Below are 20657 nucleotides of genomic sequence, written 5' to 3'. Positions count from 1 at the left end.
CAGGTGATCCTCCCACCTCAGCCTCCCAAAGTGCTGGGATAACAGGCATGAGCCACCGCACCTGGCCCTAATAGCATAAGTCTTGATTCCGTGTCCCCTTATCCAGAAAGAATCAGAAAATTCGTCTCCAAGATATCCTAGGCATGGAAGGGCCTTGGGGATTATCTACCCCAAACCTTCCTTTATAGAATTGAGTAACTGGGACCCTAGAAGTTCAGGGACTTACAAAATTGATATTAAGAAGAGTTTCTTCCTCTGCACTCTACAAAGCTTTATTCTATTCGACATATACTTGTTGAACACCAACCACAAGCAAGACTTGGGCACTAAGCAGTGTTCAAGGACAATCCAGACCAGAGCTCTGGCCTTTAAAATTTTGACAGCTTTGTGCCTGGTTTACAAAGCACTGATCCATATCTTCCTCCCTCCTTTCCAACTATTCAAATCTCTAAGATTCCATTTAAAACCTGCTTCTGGCTAACCTGAAGGTATTGAGTTATCTCAGTTGATTGTTCACAGTCAGTCACAGATCATACTCCTTGCTCTACTCATTCCTCCCTTCTCACTATTGCACTTGACTAATCTAAAAATATATATATACAGGCCGGGCATGGTGGCTCACACCTGTAATCCCAGCACTTTGGGAGGCCAAGGCAGGCAAATCACTTGAGGTAAGGAGTTCGAGACCAGTCTGGCCAACATGGTGAAACCCCCTCTCTACTAAAAATATAGAAATTAGCCAGATGTGCTCACTTGAACCCAGAAGGTGAAGGCTGCAGTGAGCTGAGATGAGATCGTGCCACTGCACTCCAGCCTGGGCAACAAAGTGAGACTCTATCTCAAAAAATATATATATATATGGATTTGGATGCATGGATTTGGATTGTTTTTTAATCTATTCTTGCAGGCATTACTCAACCATATATGCGTGTACACACACACACACATGCACGCGCGCGCATAAAATTGGCCTGGCACAGTGGCTCACATCCGTAATCCCAGCACTTTGGGAGACCGAGGTGGACAGACTGCTTGAGCCCAGGAGTTCAAGACCATCCCAGGCAACATAGTAAAACCCTATCTCTACAAAAAAATACAGAAATTGGCCAGGTGTGGTGTCAGGCATCTGAGGTCCCAGCCACTGGAGAAGCTGAGGTGGGAGGATCTCTTGATTCCAGGAGTTGGAGGTTGCAGTAACCCAATATCACACCACTGCATCCCAGCCTGGACGACAGAGCGAGACCCTGTCTCAAAAAAATAAAAATTTATATATATATATTTTTTAATATATATACCTCATTTATGTACATATATAAATATACATAAATTATATATACATAAATTTTGTTTTTTATATATATACACATATACATATATATCACATAAAATAAAACCTGCTACCCCTAGGATACCAATCCTGACTCCCAGGTCACAGCACTCACTCCGGTGTCTGACCATAGTAGCAGGCATCTGAATCACCCATCTTGGCACAATGCATGGATTTAGATTGTTTTTTAACCTATTCATGTAGGCATTCCTCACCCAGAAGCTACTTCGTAGCTGGGTCTAAGTAGGACAGTTTGTTTCTGTCCCTCAAAGCATGTAAGACAATGCTCGACCAAAAAAGGGCACTCGGTAAACACTTGGGAATTGTTTCATATTCCGTAGCCTGATTATCCAAAGTCTATTTGTCGGTATTGGTTCTATGACTCGGCTCAGCCTTAAGGACAGGCACGGCAGTGCCCTCCCCTCTGAGCCAGGACTCAAAGGACACCTGACAATACTGAGTATTAAGGAGACGGTGAGATGACAACCACAACAGACTGTGCATCAGACTGAATCTACATCAAGAGGAAGAAAGCATGAGCTCATCCTGCAGCAGATAAAGGAGGAAAGCTAGCATGAGGCATGTGGCCATCTACCCACCAATGGGACAATTCTACAGGAATGTCTGGGAGAGTTGCTGTCAGCAGAGTTAGGAGGACATGATCACACCAGGATGATGATCCTGTTGAGCCACTGGAGAAAACCTCTAACCATAAAATATTCAGCTCAGGTTCTCTGTCAGTTTGGAGATTGGAGGGGATCCCACAAAGTTCTCTGAGGCCTAGACCGTCTGGGTATAAGTCTTGCATCAGGAACCATTCATCCTAGTTCACTGCAGAGAGATCAAGTTTTCTAGCAGAATTTAATCAAAACTGCAAAGTCCTCCTTGCACATGCATTTGCTGAAGAGCACGGCCCCTCTTGGTGTGTTGCTAAAATAAGATACAGAACCTAAAATATAAAGGCTTCAGAACACCGACCCAGTGCAGTCCCATTCTGTGTTACCTTGGGATGACAGGAAACCCTGTGGTACAGGAATAAAGGAATATCAGGTTGTGTATACAGGAATAAAGGAATATGAGGACACACACCCATATGTGTACACCTGTGCAGAGGGAGCTTTTGCACATGTAAGGATACACAAGTATCTCCACGTATGTATAACAGGCATGTCTATCTGCTGCATGTATGAACACCTGCAAGTAATCCTGCAGCTTCTCTGCTACCCCCAATGGGAAAAACCTACCGTAGCAACTGCTCTGCCCACCCTGACAGCGCCAAAGTCATTAGGGTCCAAGTACTTGTTACTGTAGAGATAGATGCCAGAAGCAGCAAGAGCCATGCTGGTCCATGAAGCAAGCTTGAGAGCCTTTCTGGCCATGTCCCCTTTTTTCCTGCAGAAAAAAGGATAGTCGAGAAAGAACAGCAGTTAAGAGTTTCATAGTTAGCCAAACTGAAGTTCAAATCCCAGCTCTACCACTTAGATTATATGACCTTGGGTCATTTCGTTAATCTCACTGAGCCTTAGTTTCTTCGTGTGTAAAACAGGATAATAACTAACTCAAAAGTAGTTGGGATAAAATGAAATAATGCACATAAAATCCTTAGCATAGTACCTGGGGCAAGTCAGTCCTCAAAGTCCTTCCTTCAACAGTGCCAGGCACTGTTCTAGATACAGGGAGAGACAGTAAACAAAATAAAGTTCTTGTCCACTTGGAGCTTACACAGATAGATCACTATAGAATATCAGAGCTGGTATAAATTCTGACAAGAAAAGCAGAGAGAGGCTGAGCACAGTGGCTCATGTCTGTAATACTAACATTTTAGGAGGCTGAGATGCGCAGATCGCTCGAGTCCAGGAGTTCCAGACCAGCCTGGGCAACAAGATGAAACCCCGTCTCTACAAAAAATACAAAAATTAGCCAGGCGTCACGGCACGTGCCTGTGGTCCCAGCTACTCAGAAGGCTGAGGTGGGAGGATGGTTTGAGCCCAGGAGGAGGAGACTACAGTGAGCTGAGATCATGCCACCACACTATAGCCTGGGTGACAGAGCCAGACCCTGTCTCAAAAAAAACAAGCAGAGAGGGCAAAGGGATCAGGAGAGAGGAAGATTGTTATTTTAGAAGCAAAGCAGCAGAGCTGGTAAACCATCGCTTCTGAGTCTATCAGGATACCACAGTGCACACAGAGGCACCGCTAGCCCTCTATGCCCAGGTCAAAAGTGGTCAGGCCACAGCCAAAATGGCAGCTGCTCAGCAGCCAGGTGAGCCCTCTGTGTACGGTTGATTTTCAAAACATTTACTTTGGTTAGAGAAGACTACCCCTTGTCTTGAATGGAGGCTCCTTGAGGGCAAACACCATGACTGTCACTACTCTGCCCACTCACAGTCCTAGAGAGTGTTTTACAGTTAGAGGCTTAATACCTACCTGCTGATTTGATCTGTTCAAATTCATACTCCTAGTCAATGTGACCTTTCCCCCACCCTACTTGTACCTGCTCAGTCATTCTTTGGGGTCAGTGCACCCAACGGAGTACTTCCTCTTCAATTCCCGAGCAATTTATATCAGACTAAAGTCCACGACTACAGTTGCAGCTGCCAGGAGAGAGGTGCCACACGAGAGCAGCAGCACGCCACCAAGCCACCTGCAGGCGCCAGCCTTGCACACCTTGTACCCTCATCCCTCTGCTCTGGAATGAATCTGAGCCTGTCACCTTCCTGCTCTGTGCCTGTTTCCCCTTTGTATGGAAACTATCATTACAAACAAGCTTATCTTCATTTTATTTGTCTTTGAAACAGGGTCTTGCTCTGTCGCCCAGGCTGGAGTGCAGTGGCACGATCTCAGCTCACTGCAACCTCCGCTTTCCAGGTTCGAGTGTTTCTCCTGCCTCAGCCTCCCGAGTAGCTGGGATGACAGGTGGCCACCACCATGCCCAGTTAATTTTTGTATTTTTAGCAGAGATGGGGTTTCGCCATGTTGCCTAGGCTGGTCTCAAACTCCCAACCTCAGGCAATTCACCTGCCTCAGCCTCCCAAAGTGCTGGGATTACAGGCATGAGCCACCATGCCAACTCATTTTCTTTAAAGTCTACTTTGACTCATGCCTCATAATATAGTCACATTTTTTTAAATTTATATACATATATATTTACCATCTACTACCTGGAGATGGTGTCAGATCCCATGGGTTGAGGGCCCCGTCCCCAAGACTGCATCCCCCACTTCCCCCTACAACATTAGTCACAAGTCCAGGTCTCTAGAACTTCTGACCAACCAGCTTCAAGTTGGGGTTCCCACAACCCCTTCTTTGGGTTCAATTAAGCTGCTGCAGCAACTCACAGAACTCAGGTACACACTTACATTTGCTGGCTTATTATAAAGGAGACTGCAAAAGATATTGATGAACAGATGTGCAGGGTCAGTTACAGGGAAAGGGCGTGAAGCTTCCAGGACTTCGCTAGGCACACCACACTCTGCAAATCTCCAAGTGCTCAGCTACCAGCCCTCTTGGGCTCTTGGGTTTTTATGGAAGCTTCATGATGTCAGCATTCCTTCCCTCAGTGTATAGGGCAGAACCTACTCTAGGGAGGGCCTTAAGACCCACAATCAGAAAGGTGGGGAAAGACCACAACCCTGCCTTGGGGCAGGTGAGAGGAGGGCAGGAAAGAGATTCTGATTCCTGAGGCCTGGCCCTGAGGCCTAACACATGTAACATTACCACAAAAACTGTAACAAGGGCTGTGGGAGTTATCAACCAGGAACAGTGGACAAAAACCAATATATATAATAACATCACAATAGTCCTTTTTTATAATTCCATTGCTCTTCCCTTTGGAACCTTCATTTCCTAATCTAGTATTTCTAAAGTATAATCAGAGGAACACCTGAAAAAATATTAGCCTAGATGCCATTTCAAAAATGCAGATTCCTGGGCCAAGAGAGGTAGCTCACGCCTGTAATTCCAGCACTCTGGGAGGCCCAGGCAGGCGGATCTCTTGAGGTCAGGAGTTCCAGACCAGCCTGGCCAACATGGTCAAACCCCATCTCTATTAACATTAGCTGGGTGTGGTAGTACACACCTGTAGTCCCAGCTACTTGGGAGGCTAAGACAGGAGAATCACTTGAACCCAAGAGGCGGAGGTCGCAGTGAGCTGAGATCGCACCACTGCACTCCAGCCTGGGCAGCAGGAGACTCTATCTCAAAAAAAAAAAAAAAAGAAAAGAAAAGAAAAAAGCCAGGTGCGGTGGCTCACACCTGTAATCCTGTAATCCCAACACTTTGGGAGGCCAAGGCGGGTGGATCACGAAGTCAGGAGTTTGAGACCAGCCTGGCCAATATGGTGAAACTCTGTCTCTACTAAAAATACAAAAATTAGCCACGCATGGTGGTGTGCACTGTAGTCCCAGCTACTCGGGGGGCAGGGGCAGGAGAATCACTGAACCCAGGAGACAGAGGTTGCAGTGAGCCGAGATCATGCCACTGCACTCCAGTCTGGGCCACAGAAAGAAACTCCAACTCAAAAAAAAAGAAAGAAAGAAAAGAAAAGAAAAAAAATGCAGGTGCCTGGCTGGGGGCAGTGACTCATGCCTGTAATCCCAGCACTTCAGGAGGCCACAATGGGAGGACTGTTTGGGCCTAGGAGTCCAAGACCAGCCTGGGGAAGAAAAAAAGGTAAACATTAGCCTGGAGTGACACCCTATGCCTACAAGTCCCAGCGACTCAAAATGCTGAAGTGGAAGGATCCCTTGAGCCTATAAGGCTGAGGCTGAAATGAGCCATGATCATGCCACTGCATTCTAGCCTGGGCAACAGAGCAAAACCCTGTTTTAAAGAAAAAAAAAAAGACAAAACAAACTTTTAAAACGTTTTTTAAAATGTAGATTCCTGGGCCAGGCTTGGGGGCTCACACCTGTAATTCCAGCACTTTGGGAGGCCAAGGCAGGCAGGTCAAGAATTCAAGACCAGCCTGACCAACATGGTGAAACCCCATCTCTACTAAAAAAAAAAAAAAAAAAAATTAGTCGGGCATGGTGTCACGTGCCTCTGTAATCCCAGCTGCTCAGGAGGCTGACGCAAGAGAATTGCTTGAACCCGGGAGGTAGAAGTTGCAGTGAGCCGAGATGGTGCCACTGCACTCCAGCCCGGGAGACAGAGCGAGGACTCCGTCTCAAAAAAAAAAAAAAAAAATTTAGTAAAATAAAATAAAGAAATGTAGATTCCTAGAGTCCACCCCATGGGCCATTGAACTACCAACTCTAGGGGTAAGACTCAGGGATGTGCATTTTAATAAGATAACAAGTGATTTGTCTGAAAGCTCAAGTTTGACAGCCACACTTCTTTTTTTTTTTTTTTTTGAGAGTGTCTTGCTCTGTCACCCAGGCTGGAGTGCAATGACACAATCTCAACTTACTGCAGTCTTGACCTCCTGGGTTCAAGCAATCCTCCCATCTCAGCCTCCAGAGTGGGCTAACTTTTGTTGTAAAGACGGGGTTTCACCATTTGCTCAGGCTGGTCTCCAACTCCTGAGCTCAAGCAATCCCCCACCTTGGCCTCCCACAGTGCTGAGATTACAGATGTGAGCTACCATGCCCAGAAAGGATTTTATTGTTTTCCAGTAAAGAGAGGCTTTGTTGTCTACCAATGGGTCAGAAAAAAAAGGGGGGTCAGGTGCAGTGGCTCACACCTGTAATCCCAACACTTTGGGAAGCCAAGATGGGAGGATAATTTGAGCCCAGAAGTTCAAGACCAGCCTAGGCAACATAGCAAAACCCCATCTCTACAAAAAATACAAAAATCAGCTGGGTGTGGTGGCATGCACCTGTTGTCCTAGCTACTTGGGAGGCTGAGGTGGGAGGATCGCTTGAGCCTGGGAGGCAAAGGTTGCAGTGAGCTGAGATTGCGCCACTGCACCCCAGCCTCAGTGACACAGTGAGACCCTGTCTCAGAAAAATAAAATTAAAAAAAAAAAAAAAGGCTGGGCATGGTGGCTCATACCTGTAATCCCAGCACTTTGGGAGGCCGAGGCAGGCAGATCACCTGAGGTCAGGAGTTTGAGACCAGCCTGGCCAACATGGCAAAGCCTTGTCTCTACTAAAAATATAAAAGCTAGTCAGGTGTTGTGGCATGCACTTGTAGTTTCAGCTACGCGAGAGGCTGTGGCAAGAAAATCACTTGAACAGGAGGCAGAGGTTGCAGTGAGCCGAGATCACACCACTGCACACTCCAGCCTGGGTGACAGGATGATACTCCTAAAAAAAAAAAAAAAAAGAAAGAAAGAAAAACAAAGAGAGGCTTTGCTGAAATTTAGTGTTTAAGTTCATTAGTGTATATTCCCCAAAAACATGCCTCCCCTTCCCCAACACCAGATGACTGCATTCACTCTACAAGGGGAACTGCAAGCAATGATTTTTAAGGAAATAATTTAAGAAACTCAGACTGGGCATGGTGGCTCATACCTGTAATCCCAGCACTTTGGGAGGCCAAGGCGGGTGGATCACAAGGTCAGGAGTTCGAGACCAGCCTGGCCAACATGGTGAAACTCCGTATCTACTAAAAATACAAAAATTAGCTGGGCATGGTGACGCATGCCTGTAGTCCCAGCCACTCGAGAGGCTGAGGGAGGAGAATTGCTTGAACCCAGGAGATGGAGGTTGCAGTGAGCCGAGACCTAGCCATTGAACTCCAGCCTGGGCAACAAGAACAAAACCCCATCTCCAAAAAATAATAATAATAAAATAAAATTAAAAATAACAGGCCAGCACAGCAGCTCACGCCTATAATCCCAGTACTTTGGGATGCCAAGGCAGGTGGATCACCTGAGGTCGGGAGTTCAAGACCAGCCTGACCAACATGGAGAAATCCAGTCTCTAGTAAAAATACAAAATCAGCCAGGCGTGGTGGCGCATGCCTGTAATCCCAGCTACTTGGGAGGCTGAGGCAGGAGAACTGCTTGAACCCAGGAGGCAGAGGTTGCGGTGAGCTAAGATCACACCATTGCACTCCAGCCTGGGCAACAAGAGTGAAACTCCATCTCAAAAAAAAAATTTTAAGAAACTCATTTCTTTCCCTAAACACAAATGCTCAATCTCTGGCCCAACTCCTGGGATCAGTTCCTATCTCTGCAAGAGTAAGATTGTGACTTTGTAAATAAAACGAATATGCAGCCAGGCATGGTGGCTTACATCTGTAACCCCAGCACTTTGGGAGCCAAGGCAGGCAGATCACTTGAGTCCAGGAGTTCGAGACCAGCCTGGCCAACACGGCGAAACCCTATCTCCACTAAAAATACAAAAACTAGCCAGGTGTAGTGGCTCACCCCTGTAATTCCAGCTACTCAGGTGGCTAAAGCATCAGAATTGCTTGAACCCAGGAGACGGAAGTTGCAGTGAGCTAAGATCACACTACTGCACTCCAGCCTGGGAGAAAAATGAAACTCTGCCTCAAAAAAAGAATATGCAGTAGTATGTACAATAGCCAAGATGTAGAAGCAATCTAAGTGTCCATCCACAAATGAAGAAATTGTGAAATATACACACACACACACACACACACACACACACAATGGAATATTATCCAGCCATAAAAAGGAAGGAAGCCTGCCATTGGTGACAACATGGATCAACCTAGAGAATATTTTGCTAAGTGAAATAAGCCAGACATGGAAAGACAAATACTGCATGATCTCACTCTCATGTGGAATCCAAAGAAGTCAAACTCTTAGAGGTAGAGGTTAGAACGGTGGTTACCAGGGGCTGGGGGTTCGAGGGAAATGAGGCGATATTGGTCAAAAGGTACAAAGTTTCAGTTACAAGATGAATAAGTTCTGAGGAATCTAATGTACAATATGGAAACTATAGTTAATACTATTGTATTGTTTACTTGAAATTTCCTAAGAGAGCAGATCTTAAGTGTCCTCAACACACACACACACAAAAGGGTAACTATCTGAGGTGACAGATATGTTGATTGATTGTGGTCATCATTATACAGTACACATATATCAAATCATCAAGTTGTACACCTTGAATAGGTACAATTATTTGTCAATTACACCTGAATAAAGCTGGAAAATAATAAATTAAAAGAATTAAAACCTTGCTTTCTAGCATGCTCTTTATTTCCTTGACATTTCTCTTTATTTTATGAAAATTTCCCTGTCCCCATTTTATTATGCCAATATTTTAATAAGCCAAGGATTCTTTTTGGGTGTTGTCATTGTCATTGTTGTTGTTGTTGTTGTTGTTGAGACAGGGGTTTGCTCTGCCACCTAGGCTGGAGTGCAGTGGCGGAATCACAGCTCACTGCAGCCTCAACCTCCTGGGCTCAGGCAATCCTCCCACCTCAGTCCCCCAAGGTGCTGGGACCATAGGCACAAACCACCATGTCCAGCTAATATTTTCTTTGTGTCAGTTTTGTAGTGATGTGGGCTATGTTGCTCAAGTTGGTCTTGAACTCCTGGACTCAAGAAATCTTCCCACCTCGGTCTCCCAAAGTGCTAGGATTACAGGCGTTGAGCCACTGCACCTAGGCAAGGATTCTTTTTGGACAGGAGAGCATAGTGACTGAGATCATGAACTCTGGAGCCTATTCAGCCCAGGTTTGAGTCCTGGCATGGCCACTTGTGAACTGGGTGACCATAGGCAAGCTGCTAAATCTCTCTGAACCTCGTGATTTTGTCCAAAAATGGGGAAAACAGCAATACCTGCTTGATGGAGTGGTGGGAAATGAGATAAATCATGTAAAATGCTTAGCAAGGTGCCACCTACACAGTAAGAACTCAAGAGTGGCAGATGCTATTATCCTACATTATTAGCATTAGTATTATTATCATTATTATTATCTCCTCACCCAGTGCCAGGCTTTAACAAATGCTCCCCTGCCTATCAGCTCCCAGAGGAATTCTGCACACCCTACTTCCAAGATTCTAGGTGGCCCCTACTTAACCCTACCCTTTCTCCTTGCTCTCAACAGCCTCAGCCTGGAGTATTTTCTGCTCACCCTCTACTTTGTTTCCACCAAGACACAGGTCCCTAATAAGATCCAGAAGCCGACCTTAAATTAGACTGAGTGACTTCAGCTCCTTACACAGCGTCCTTCTTCAGTCAAGATCATGAGGGTGATCCAGGGACCCTTCCTGTGGGCATCCAGAGAAGCCCACATTAAGAAGGCAGTATGAAGCGACCGTGGGTAAAGAACCCAGCCTCTGATCACCTTGAGTAAGTCACAACTTCTTGCAGCCTCCACATAATTACATATGATGGGGAGCTCTTGAGAGTACCCACCTTCTAGGGTCATTGTAAGAATTAACTGGCCAGGCGCGGTGGCTCATGCCATTAAGCCCAGCACTTTGGGAGGCCAAGGTGGGAAGGTTGCTTGAGTCCAGGAGTTCAAGACTAGCCTGAAGAACACAGCAAGACCTCATCTCTACAAACAATAAAAAAGTTAGTTGGACATGGTGGTGTGTCCCTGAACACCCAGCTACTTGGGAGGCTGAGGTAGAAGGATCACTTGAGCCTGGAAGGTCAAGGCTGTAGTGAGTGTAGTGCTGAGTGCCACTGCACTTACCCTAGGCAATAGAGCAAGATTCAAGAAAAAAAAAAAAGGAATTAACTGAATGCTACTTTAAGGCAGTGCCTGATATACCCAGTAAATGAGATTCTCTTGTAATTTTTTTTTTTTTTTTTTTTTTTTTTGAGACACAGTCTCACTCTGTCACCCAGGTTGGAGTGCATTGGTGTGATCTCGGCTCACTGCAGCCTTCACCTCCTGGGTTCAACTGATTCTCCTGCCTCAGCCTCCTGAGTAGCTGGGACTACAGGCAGGTGCCACCATGCCCAGCTAATTTTTTTGTATTTTTATTAGAGAAGAGGTTTCACCATGTTGGTCAGGCTGGTCTCAAACTCCTGGCCTCACGTGATACTCCCACCTTGGCCTCCCAAAGTGCTGGGATTATAGGCATGAACCACCACACCCAGCCTCCCTTGTGATTTTAAACATCATTTCTTTGTTTCTGAAAAGTCAAAGAGCTTATGAAAAACTCCTAGCACCTAAGGAACCAGGATTTGGCATAACCTCAAATAATTAATAAACAGGGAGGCCAGGCACAGGGGCTCACGCCTGCAATCCCAGCACTTTGGGAGGCTAGCAGGCAGTTCACCTGAGGTCAGGAGTTCAAGACCAGCCTGGCCAACATGGTGAAACACTGTATCTGCTAAAAATGCAAAAATTAGCCGGGTGTGGTGGTGAGCGTCTGTAATCCCAGCTACTTAGGAGGCTGAGGCAAGAGAATCGCTCGAACCCAGGAGGCGGTAGTTGTAGTGAGCAGAGATCACGCCACTGCACTCTAGCCTGGGCAACAAGAGCTAAACTCCATCTCAAAAACAATCTTGGCGCGGTGGCTCACGCCTGTAATCCCAGCACTTTGGGAGGCCGAGGCGGGCAGATCACAAGGTCAGGAGATCGAGACCACAGTGAAACCCCGTCTCTACTAAAAATACAAAAAATTAGCCGGGCGCGGTGGCGGGCGCCTGTAGTCCCAGCTACTCAGGAGGCTGAGGCAGGAGAATGGCGTGAACCCGGGAGGCGGAGCTTGCAGTGAGCCGAGATCACGCCACTGCACTCCAGCCTGGGCGACAGCGCAAGACCCCGTCTCAAAAAAAAAAAAAAAATCTTTTTAATTAAAAATAAAACATAAACAGGGGAAGTAGGCCATCATATTTTTTAATTAAAAAATAAAACATAAACAGGGGAAGTAGGCCAACTACTCAACCATTCCCCATTCCAAACTTACTTCCCCACATCCCATCTATTCTTCACTCTGCCACTCAAATTATCATGGTCATCCTCAAGTGTATTTATACCATTCCTATCACCTCTCCACCTACCACAAAGCCCAAACTCCTTGCAAGATACTCAAGGCCCACTAAATTCTTATCCCAACTTACCTTTCCAGCCTTTATCTCCCAAAATATACCTCCACACTCAGTCTCTCATTATACTTCCATGAAGCTTTTTGTGAGCCAATCACTCAGAATTCCTCATTCATTCCTCAGTAGTCTAATTATACACTGCGTTTATGGATAATGATTGGGTCTTATATCTGCCCTCTCCACTAGATCCAAAAGGAAGAATCTGTTAACAAATAAATGAATAAATAATTGTAGCGGGCTGGGTGCAGTGGCTCACGCCTGTAATCCCAACACTTTGGGAGGCCAAGGCAGGTGGATTACCTGAGGTCAGGAGTTCAAGACAAGCCTGGCCAACATGGTGAAACTCCGTCTCTACTAAAAACACAAAAATTAACGGTGGTGGGCGCCTGTAATCCCAGCTACTCAGGAGGCTTAGGCAGGAGAATCGCTTGAACCCGGGAGGCAGAGGTTGTAGTGAGCCAAGATCACACCATTGCACTCCAGCCTGGGCAACAAGAATGAAACCCTGTCTCAAAATAAATTAATAAATAAATGCAGTAAATGTCTATAATTTTATGTTGCCTTGGCATCCATTTGGAACATAGCTTTAACTTTCTAAGGCCAGAGGCCTGTCAAACCCTTGACAGTTTCAGTTCTCTACCTCCTTCCAGTTCCTCAATGTGATTGATTCAGAAATCTGCCTTAGACAACGCCTCCTGGTGACCACCCCACTATGGGACAGCTACCTACAACCTACTTTAATCACCCCACCGACCTGTACACCCAGCATGGACTGTGCAGATATACCACAGTGATCGCCCCTCAGTCACTGTGTGACTCCACAGAACTCACGCCTGCTTATTGTAAACCCACCAATTAGAACTCCTCATGAGAAATCTGCCTGGCTTAACACTCTGGATCACAAAAAAGGCTTTGGTGCACAGGTCTCCTCTCTTGATCTCTCTCTCCTCGCTCCCACCCACCTGCTGGTTGAACTCCCTGCTGCCTCCAGGCTTCCCATCCACCCTCGTGGGCACTCATTTCTCCAGTGGATCTGTCAGGGAAGGCTTCTGTTATTTCGTGTGTTTTGTTGCGCTGCCTGTGTCTGCGTGTCACTTGACCAACACTCCTGAAGCCAATTTCTGTCTTGGTCAGATCTCTCTTAGGGAGTGACTATCTTAGGCCAGGAGCAGTGGCTCATGTCTATAATCCCAGCACTTTGAGAGGCTGAGGCGGGTGGATCACTTGAGGTCAGGAGTTCAAGACCAGCCTGACCAACATGGAGAAACCCCATCTCTACTAAAAATACAAAATTAGCCGGGTGTGGTGGCACATGCCTGTAATCCCAGTTACTTGGGATGCTGAGGCAGGAGAACTGCCTGAATCCCAGAGGCGGAGGTTGCGGTGAGCCGAGATCGCACCATCGCACTCCAGCCTGGGCAACAAGAGTGAAACTCCATCTCAAAAAATAAAAATAAAAATAAAAATACAAAAATTAGCTGGACATGGTGGCATATGGCTGTAATTCCAGCTCCTCAGGAGGCTGAGGCAGGAGAATCACTTGAACCCGGGAGGTGGAGGTTGCAGTGAGCCGAGATCACACCATTGTACTCCAACCTGGGGTGACAGAGCAAGGCTCTGTCTCAAAAAAAAAGAGAGAGAGAGAGAGAGAGTGGGTATCTCAGGCTGGGTGCAGTGGCTCATGCCTGTAATCCCAACACTTTGGGAGGCTGAGACGGGTGGATCATTTGAGGTCAGGAGTTCGAGACCAGCCTGGACAATATGGTGAAACACCATCTCTACTAAAAATACAAAAATTAGCTGGGTGTGATGGCATGCACCTATAGTCCCAGCTACTCAGGAGGCTGAGGCACGAGAATCGCTTGAACCCAGGAGGACGAGTTTGCAGTGAGCTGAGACCATGACACTGCACTCCAGCCTGGGTGACAGTGAGACTCTGTCTAAAAAAAAAAAAAAAAAGTGGCTATCTAGGTGGGAATAACCTGGACACAGGTCAGATGAGCCACAGGGCATGTGCCAGTTTAAACAAGTTTACTGTGGGAGAGACACCTAGGCATGAGTCAGACACAGGCATTAGGCTGTCCGCAGGATAAAGAAGTACTCCACGAAAGGCACACTGTAAAAGTCCACGACCAAAGCCCTTGGATTCCAGGCAGGGCAGAGCTAGATCTCTCCGGAGGGAGACCTCAAGACCAAATTAAAAGCAAATACAACAATACTACCACTGATAATTGAAACCACCTTCACAAAATTATGAGAGTAAGAAAAACCTGCCGTAGTTGACTCCATCTTGCTTCTGACGTCCAACCTGTCCTTGCTCACTCCTGGGTGCAGACCAAGCTAACTTTGGGAGGAATCTAGTTTAGGAGTTAATTTGAAAGCAAGGATGATAACCATCCCTCCCTAAAACTAATCCCTCTTGCTCAGAGACCTAAAGCCACCTTTGTAAAACTCATGCGGCCAGGTGCAGTGAGTGGCTTACACCTGTAATCCCAACACTTTGGGAGGCTGATCGCTTGAGCTCAGGAGTTGAGACCAGCCTGGGCAACATAGTGAGACCTCATCTCTCAAACTCCTGATCTCAAGCAATCCGCCCACTTCAGCTTCCCAGAGTGCTGGGGTTACAGATGTGAGCCACTGTACCCAGCAAAAAGACCTCATCCCTTAAAAAAAAAAAAAAAAAAAAAAAAAAAAAGCCATAGGAATAGGGTTATGGGAGGCACCAGAACTCTGCTTAAAATGTAGCATAGTTTCTATAATCCCTAACTGCTCAGGAGTCATATGATCAGAGGTCACAAGGTTTGTGACTTTCCTAATTGTTCCCATAGAATGTATAGATATCACTATTGTAGAACCTAAGATTGGGAGGTTTTTTGAGATTTTTTTCAGACTGAGCTCCCTGGACAAGGTCTTACATGGTCTAACTCTCAATTTCCTCTAGGGTCTCAGGCCCTGCCACTTTCCCCTTCATTCATTCCACTCCAAACACACTGGCCTCTGTGCCATTCCTCAAACATGCCAGGCGTATTCTGACCTCCCAGAGCTTTTGCACTTGCTGTTCCCTGTCTAGAACAGAGGATGACAAATATTTTTCTATAAAGAGCCATATAAGAATAATTTTGGGGCCAGGCACAGTGGCTCACGCCTGTAATCCCAGCACTTTGGGAGGTCAAGGCAGGTGGATCACTTGAGGTTAGGAGTTTGAGACCAGCCTGGCCAATGCGGTAAAGCCCTGTCTCTACTAAAAATACAAAAATTAGCCAAGTGTGGTGGCGGGTGCCTGTAGTCCCAGCTACTCCGGAGGCTGAGGCAGGAGAATCACTTAAACCCAGGAGGCAGAGGTTGCGGTGAGCCGAGATCATGCCACTGCACTCCAGCCTGGGCAACAGGGCAAGACTCCGTCTCAAAAAAAAGAAAAGAGTCATTTTTGCCTTTGCATTCTTTTTTTTCGAGACAGAGTTTCGCTCTTGTTGCCCAGGCTGGAGTGGTGCAATGGCACGATCTCGGGCTCACCGCAACCTCTGCCTCCGGGGTTCAAGCAATTCTCCTGCCTCAGCCTCCCGAGTAGCTGGGATTACAGGCATGCGCCACCACGTCCGGCTAATTTTGTATTTTTAGTAGAGACAGGGTTTCTCCATGTTGGTCAGGCTGATCTCAAACTTCCGACTGTCAGGTGATCCGCCCACCCCGGCCTCCCAAAGTGCTGGGATGACAGGCATGAGCCCTCGCGCCCGGCCTTGGCTTTGCATTCTGTAACATCTCTGATGCAACTACTCAACTCTGCATTGTGGCACAAAGCAACCAAAAAGAATGTATAAAGTAATAGGTGTGGCCAGAATTGACCCTCAGGCTGTCATTTGCCAAACCCTGGCCTAGCACATAGTGGGGGGCTCCAAAAGCATTTACTGAACGAATGAATCAATGAATGGATAAACTATACCCAGTGAGGCCTGAGGCCTGTGCAGAGCAAGGAACAATGCAGGTCCCCAGGTGAAAACCACATACCCTGGGCTGACAATTCATCACCAACACCCCATCCCACCCCAACACCACCTTCCAGCCCCTGCCTCCCCTGAACCCCCTCTTCCTGTTACACCAACCTCCACACCTGTCCCCTGCATGCAATGAGGCCACCCCTACCCTTGAGACCACCTCTGGGTGGGAAGTGACAGCAAAGCAGACACAACGCTCAAAACCCTGTTTTCGTGCAAATGGCCTCAGTAATAAAAGAGATGGAAATTGAAATACATAAAATAGATGATACAGGAGCCAAACGGCATCTAAATAGACTGGAGCTTGAGTTTTCCATAAGGTGTCCCTGAGTCTTTAACATGCAAATGAGTTGCTTCCCTCGGGGTATTTTAAAAGACCCTGTCAGGTGTGAAATATGTCTGTCAATGAAAAACACCTTTCATTATTAAACCCTTTGTTAATGAATCACCTGCCCTGCTCTGCTTACTCGCCTTTTTGACTTTCACCTGAGTCACCTCTCCTAACAGTACATACCTTACAGGGGGTCTGAGGTCATCAAAACCCTTAAACCTAATCACTAGATAATAACACTAGCAATAACTAGGCTTTATATTAAAATAGAGCCCTTCACACTCAACTCATTAGATATTCCACACAATCCAGTGAGAAGAGACAAATACTATTACCATCCCCAGGTATAAATGAGGAAACCAAGGAGCAGAGAGGGCGAGTGATTTGTGCCAGGTGGCTCAGCTAGTAAAATGGCTAAGAGCTTAAGCAGAGCCTTCCCACTCATTCCAAGTATTCAGCCCTTCTCTTTATGACAGGTAACCTCTTTGATAGGAACACCTGGACCCCTGTTCACTAACGTTATTACTGCTGTTCTCAAGGAAATGCAATTGTTGCTGTGGGCAGAGACCATGATTTCTGACCCAGTGCCAGGCATGTAGGAGGTACTGTCTGGAGCCCCCAAAATCAAGATCAACCAATGCCTCCCACTAGAAACAAGCCATTTCAGTCTATCAAATGTTTAGGAGAGCTGCAAAGCTGACATGGCTATTTTATTGTCAAATCAATGACAACAATGGAATCCATCTCGCTGGACCACAGGAAACACCCCAGTGGGTTATGAAATGAAGCAACAGGAGAGCCCGGGACGTACAAATGGGAAGTTGATGGTCACACGAAATGTTCATCCCCTCGACAGAACTAAATGGGAAACCAAGCACTTACTGTTCATTGGAGTCAATGAGTGGCTAGGCCTTTTCAGTTTCCATCCATTGGCAGCCCTCTCCCTGTGCTACATTTCAGGACTAAAGGGCTGGAATCACCTCTCCCTGTTTGGTGCACAAATGAGAATTACCACAGAGAAAAGGCACTTAGGTCTCTAGTTCCATGAAAAGTGACCATGGCCTCCTTCCATTTCCTAGAGAGACTATTAGACCAAGGAGTATTATTTCTTCTAGTCTGCCCCCAAACTGAAAAAAGACCCAAAAATACCCTTGGAGAGAGTGATCGGGTCTTCAGAAGAACCTGGTCCCTGATATGGATAGAAAGCACACAAAGTGGATGATACCATCATGCCTCAAGTCTGGAAAGACACCAAAGACACCAAGTCAATAGCAAGGGACTGTGTGAAGTTGACCTGAGCAGGTTTATAGTCTGCTCTCCCTAAGATAGTAATGTAGTCCAGTGCAGGAAACAAATTTTAATCAAACTCCCTTTCCTAGTATTTGATGCCCAAGCACTCAAGGTCCTTAAATCAATGTTGACTAAATAAAGGAATCCCGGGAGGCTGAGACAGGAGAATTGCTTGAACCCGGGAGGCGGAGGTTGCAGTGAGCCAAGATCATGCCACTACCCTCCAGCCTGGGTGACAGAGCAAGACTCCGTCTCAAAAAATAAAAATAAAATAAAATAAAGGAATCCCTGACTGATGCCAAGATCCCAGGGTAGACAACGAAAATAAGTCTCACCCAGGCAAGGAACAGAATTTTTCCACTCAGTCCATCCTAGGGAAGGCAGACTGAGGGAGAACAGAGCAAAGCCAGATGCAAAGAGCAAGCAGCAGGTAAGAGAAGAGAGCGAGCTTCCAACAGGAGAGCTACAGTGCCAAGCACTTATTAGCTCATGCAACTCACACAACTAGATTCCAAGATGCATGCTATTAGAGTTTTAACCTATGGATAAGGAAGTGGTGTTTTAGAAAAGGTATAAAACTTGGCCAAGGAGCTGGTAAGTGATGGAGCCACAACTTGAATCCTGTATGACTATTCCCACCAAGAGAGCAAAAAGTACACAAGAACAAGCAGCTTGCTGGGTCCTGAAATAGGCCACTGGAGTCCCTGCAACATGGAAACCTTAACCCAGGAGGCGTATTTAGTGAGCTACCCTGGTAAAGAAATGGATGGCTGACCCAACTAATTTTTTTTTTTTTTTTTTTTTTTTTTTTTTTTTTTTGAGACAGAGTCTTGCTCAGTCGCCCAGGCTGGAATGCAGTGATGCGATCTCGGCTCACTGCAGCCTCTGTCTCCCGGGTTCAAGCTATTCTCCTCCTCGGCCTCCCAAATAGCTGGGACTACAGGCACACACCACTATGCCCAGCTAATTTTTTTGTATTTTTGGTAGAGATGGGGTTTCACCATGTTGGCCAGGCTGGTACTGAACTCCTGACCTCAAGTGATTCGCCCACCTCAGCCTCCCAAAGTGCTGGGATTACAGGTGTGAGCCACCACGCCCGGCACCAGGCCCGGCCCCATCTAATATTCTTATAGGTCCTTTATCTGACAAGAAAATGACTGCATATCAGAAAGTAAGAATATGCACACTCTCCTAGTACAGATCAAATCGCACATCCCTGAGGCCAGTTGAGAAATGGCCAAGCAAAGAATGACCCAATAAGGTAGAATATGATGTAACCAGGAAAAATGACAAGTATAGACTACATTCAAATCTGTACATAAATTAATATGGAGGGAATTAACAGTGTAAAAGTAATATGCACATATTTACAATCACCAAAAAAGTAAAACTGGCAAATACAGAAAGACCCATAACCAGGTGTGAAGAGATAGTGCTTTAAGTTCACAGGATTTTTTTCCTATAAACCAGTGGTACACAACGTATGGTCCCCAGACCAACAGCAACTGCATCACTTAGGTACATGCTAGAAACACCAATTCTTGGTCCTCATACCAGACTTACAGAATCAGAAACTTTGGGGATGGGGTCCTGTATTGTGTATTGTTACAAGCTCTCCAGGTGACTCTGGTGCATGCTAAAGTTTGAGAACCACTGTAGTAAGAAAATTATTTTATTTATTTTCCTTTTTTTTTTTTTAATACAGACAGGGGTCTCACTATATTGCCCAGCCTAGTGTTGAACTCCTGGCCTCAAGCAATCCTCCCATCTTGGCCTCCCAAAGTGCTGTGATTACAGGCATCAGCCACCAAACCCAGCCCCAATTATTAAATAAAACATATGAAGCCACAGATAAAGTTTAATTCACTTCAACTCTGCAAATATTTCTTGAGCACCCACTAAGTGCCAAGTATCATGGAGGTAGTTAATAAATACTTGTTGAATGACTTTCTTGTTAGGAGAAAGTAAAAGCCACTTAACCCTGGGAGAGGGCTGTTCTAGGTGTCCTATCTAAAGGTTGCTCTCCACACACACTGGCTGCTGTTAGCACATATCTACTGTGTGATCCGGAAGCCCAGGGCCCTGCAAGATGCTGGAGATAAGCAGCGGTCTGGGGCACGTCGCAAGGTGGGGTGGAGGGCCAGGATAAGTGCATTGCCCCCTGCTCTTCCCCAGACCACCCTCCAGCTCCAGCTGCTTCTGCCTCAGAACTCACAGGGCCACCAGGGGGTGAAGGCGTCTGGGTGAGCCACCTCCTGCCCTCCTCCAGCTCTGCCCACTCGGATGCCTGCAAGACTGAAGTGGACGGGCCACATGAAAGCCCACTGGTGTGCCAAGCTGGAGAAGTCACTGCAGGGGGGCGGGGCAGTGCGAGTCACGTGGCCGCGCGCCGGGCCCAGGTGACAAGGTCATGAGGCTGTCCCTCCCGGCGCCCAGGGCGGCTGCACAGCCGGAGCAGAGGCCCGTTCCCGGCGTGTCCACACCGGTTCCCTCGCGCTCCACGCGCGGTGCTGCCCTGCCAGCCTGATAGGCCCGAGCTTTGCGCCGGCCTCCGGCGAGCTGCCCCTACTCACCCCGAGGGAAGCAGAGCCGCGGCGCCCGGCTTCCCGCCGCAACCCGGTAGCTGGGAACCGCGCCGGGACAGCCACCTGACTGCGCTTGGTGAAGCCGAGGCGCGCGCGGCCTGCCGGGACTTGTAGTTCCTGGTTCCCCACGCCGCGATCCCGCGGCAGCGCTGTGGAGGCAGCCCAGGGGTCTCGGGCCCTTACTCCATCAGGTGGCCTTGTTGCT

General features: G+C 46.9%; 2 protein-coding genes across 8 annotated transcripts in view; one reads left to right on the top strand and one right to left on the bottom strand.

Annotated features, from left to right (window-relative positions):
- The window catches only part of ADCK1 (aarF domain containing kinase 1), a 128169-nt gene extending 107668 nt beyond the window's left edge, over positions 1-20501 (bottom strand). For 2 of the 7 annotated variants that reach the window (XM_015144183.3, XM_077938086.1), the window contains exons 1-3: positions 20441-20501; positions 3146-3225; positions 2572-2719 (exon numbers count right to left, since the gene is read on the bottom strand). In XM_015144183.3, coding sequence (XP_014999669.1) covers positions 2572-2719; positions 3146-3147 — 150 coding nt within the window. In that variant the 5' untranslated portion in view covers positions 3148-3225; positions 20441-20501. 7 annotated transcript variants of the gene reach the window in all.
- The window catches only part of ALKBH1 (alkB homolog 1, histone H2A dioxygenase), a 188583-nt gene that overhangs the window by 42957 nt on the left and 124969 nt on the right, over positions 1-20657 (top strand). The gene's annotated exons all lie outside the window — the stretch shown is intronic.

The sequence above is a fragment of the Macaca mulatta genome, chromosome 7 (genome assembly GCF_049350105.2).
Source record: "Macaca mulatta isolate MMU2019108-1 chromosome 7, T2T-MMU8v2.0, whole genome shotgun sequence".
Taxonomy (NCBI): Eukaryota; Metazoa; Chordata; class Mammalia; order Primates; family Cercopithecidae; genus Macaca; species Macaca mulatta.
This window is presented reverse-complemented; position numbering and strand designations above follow the sequence as displayed.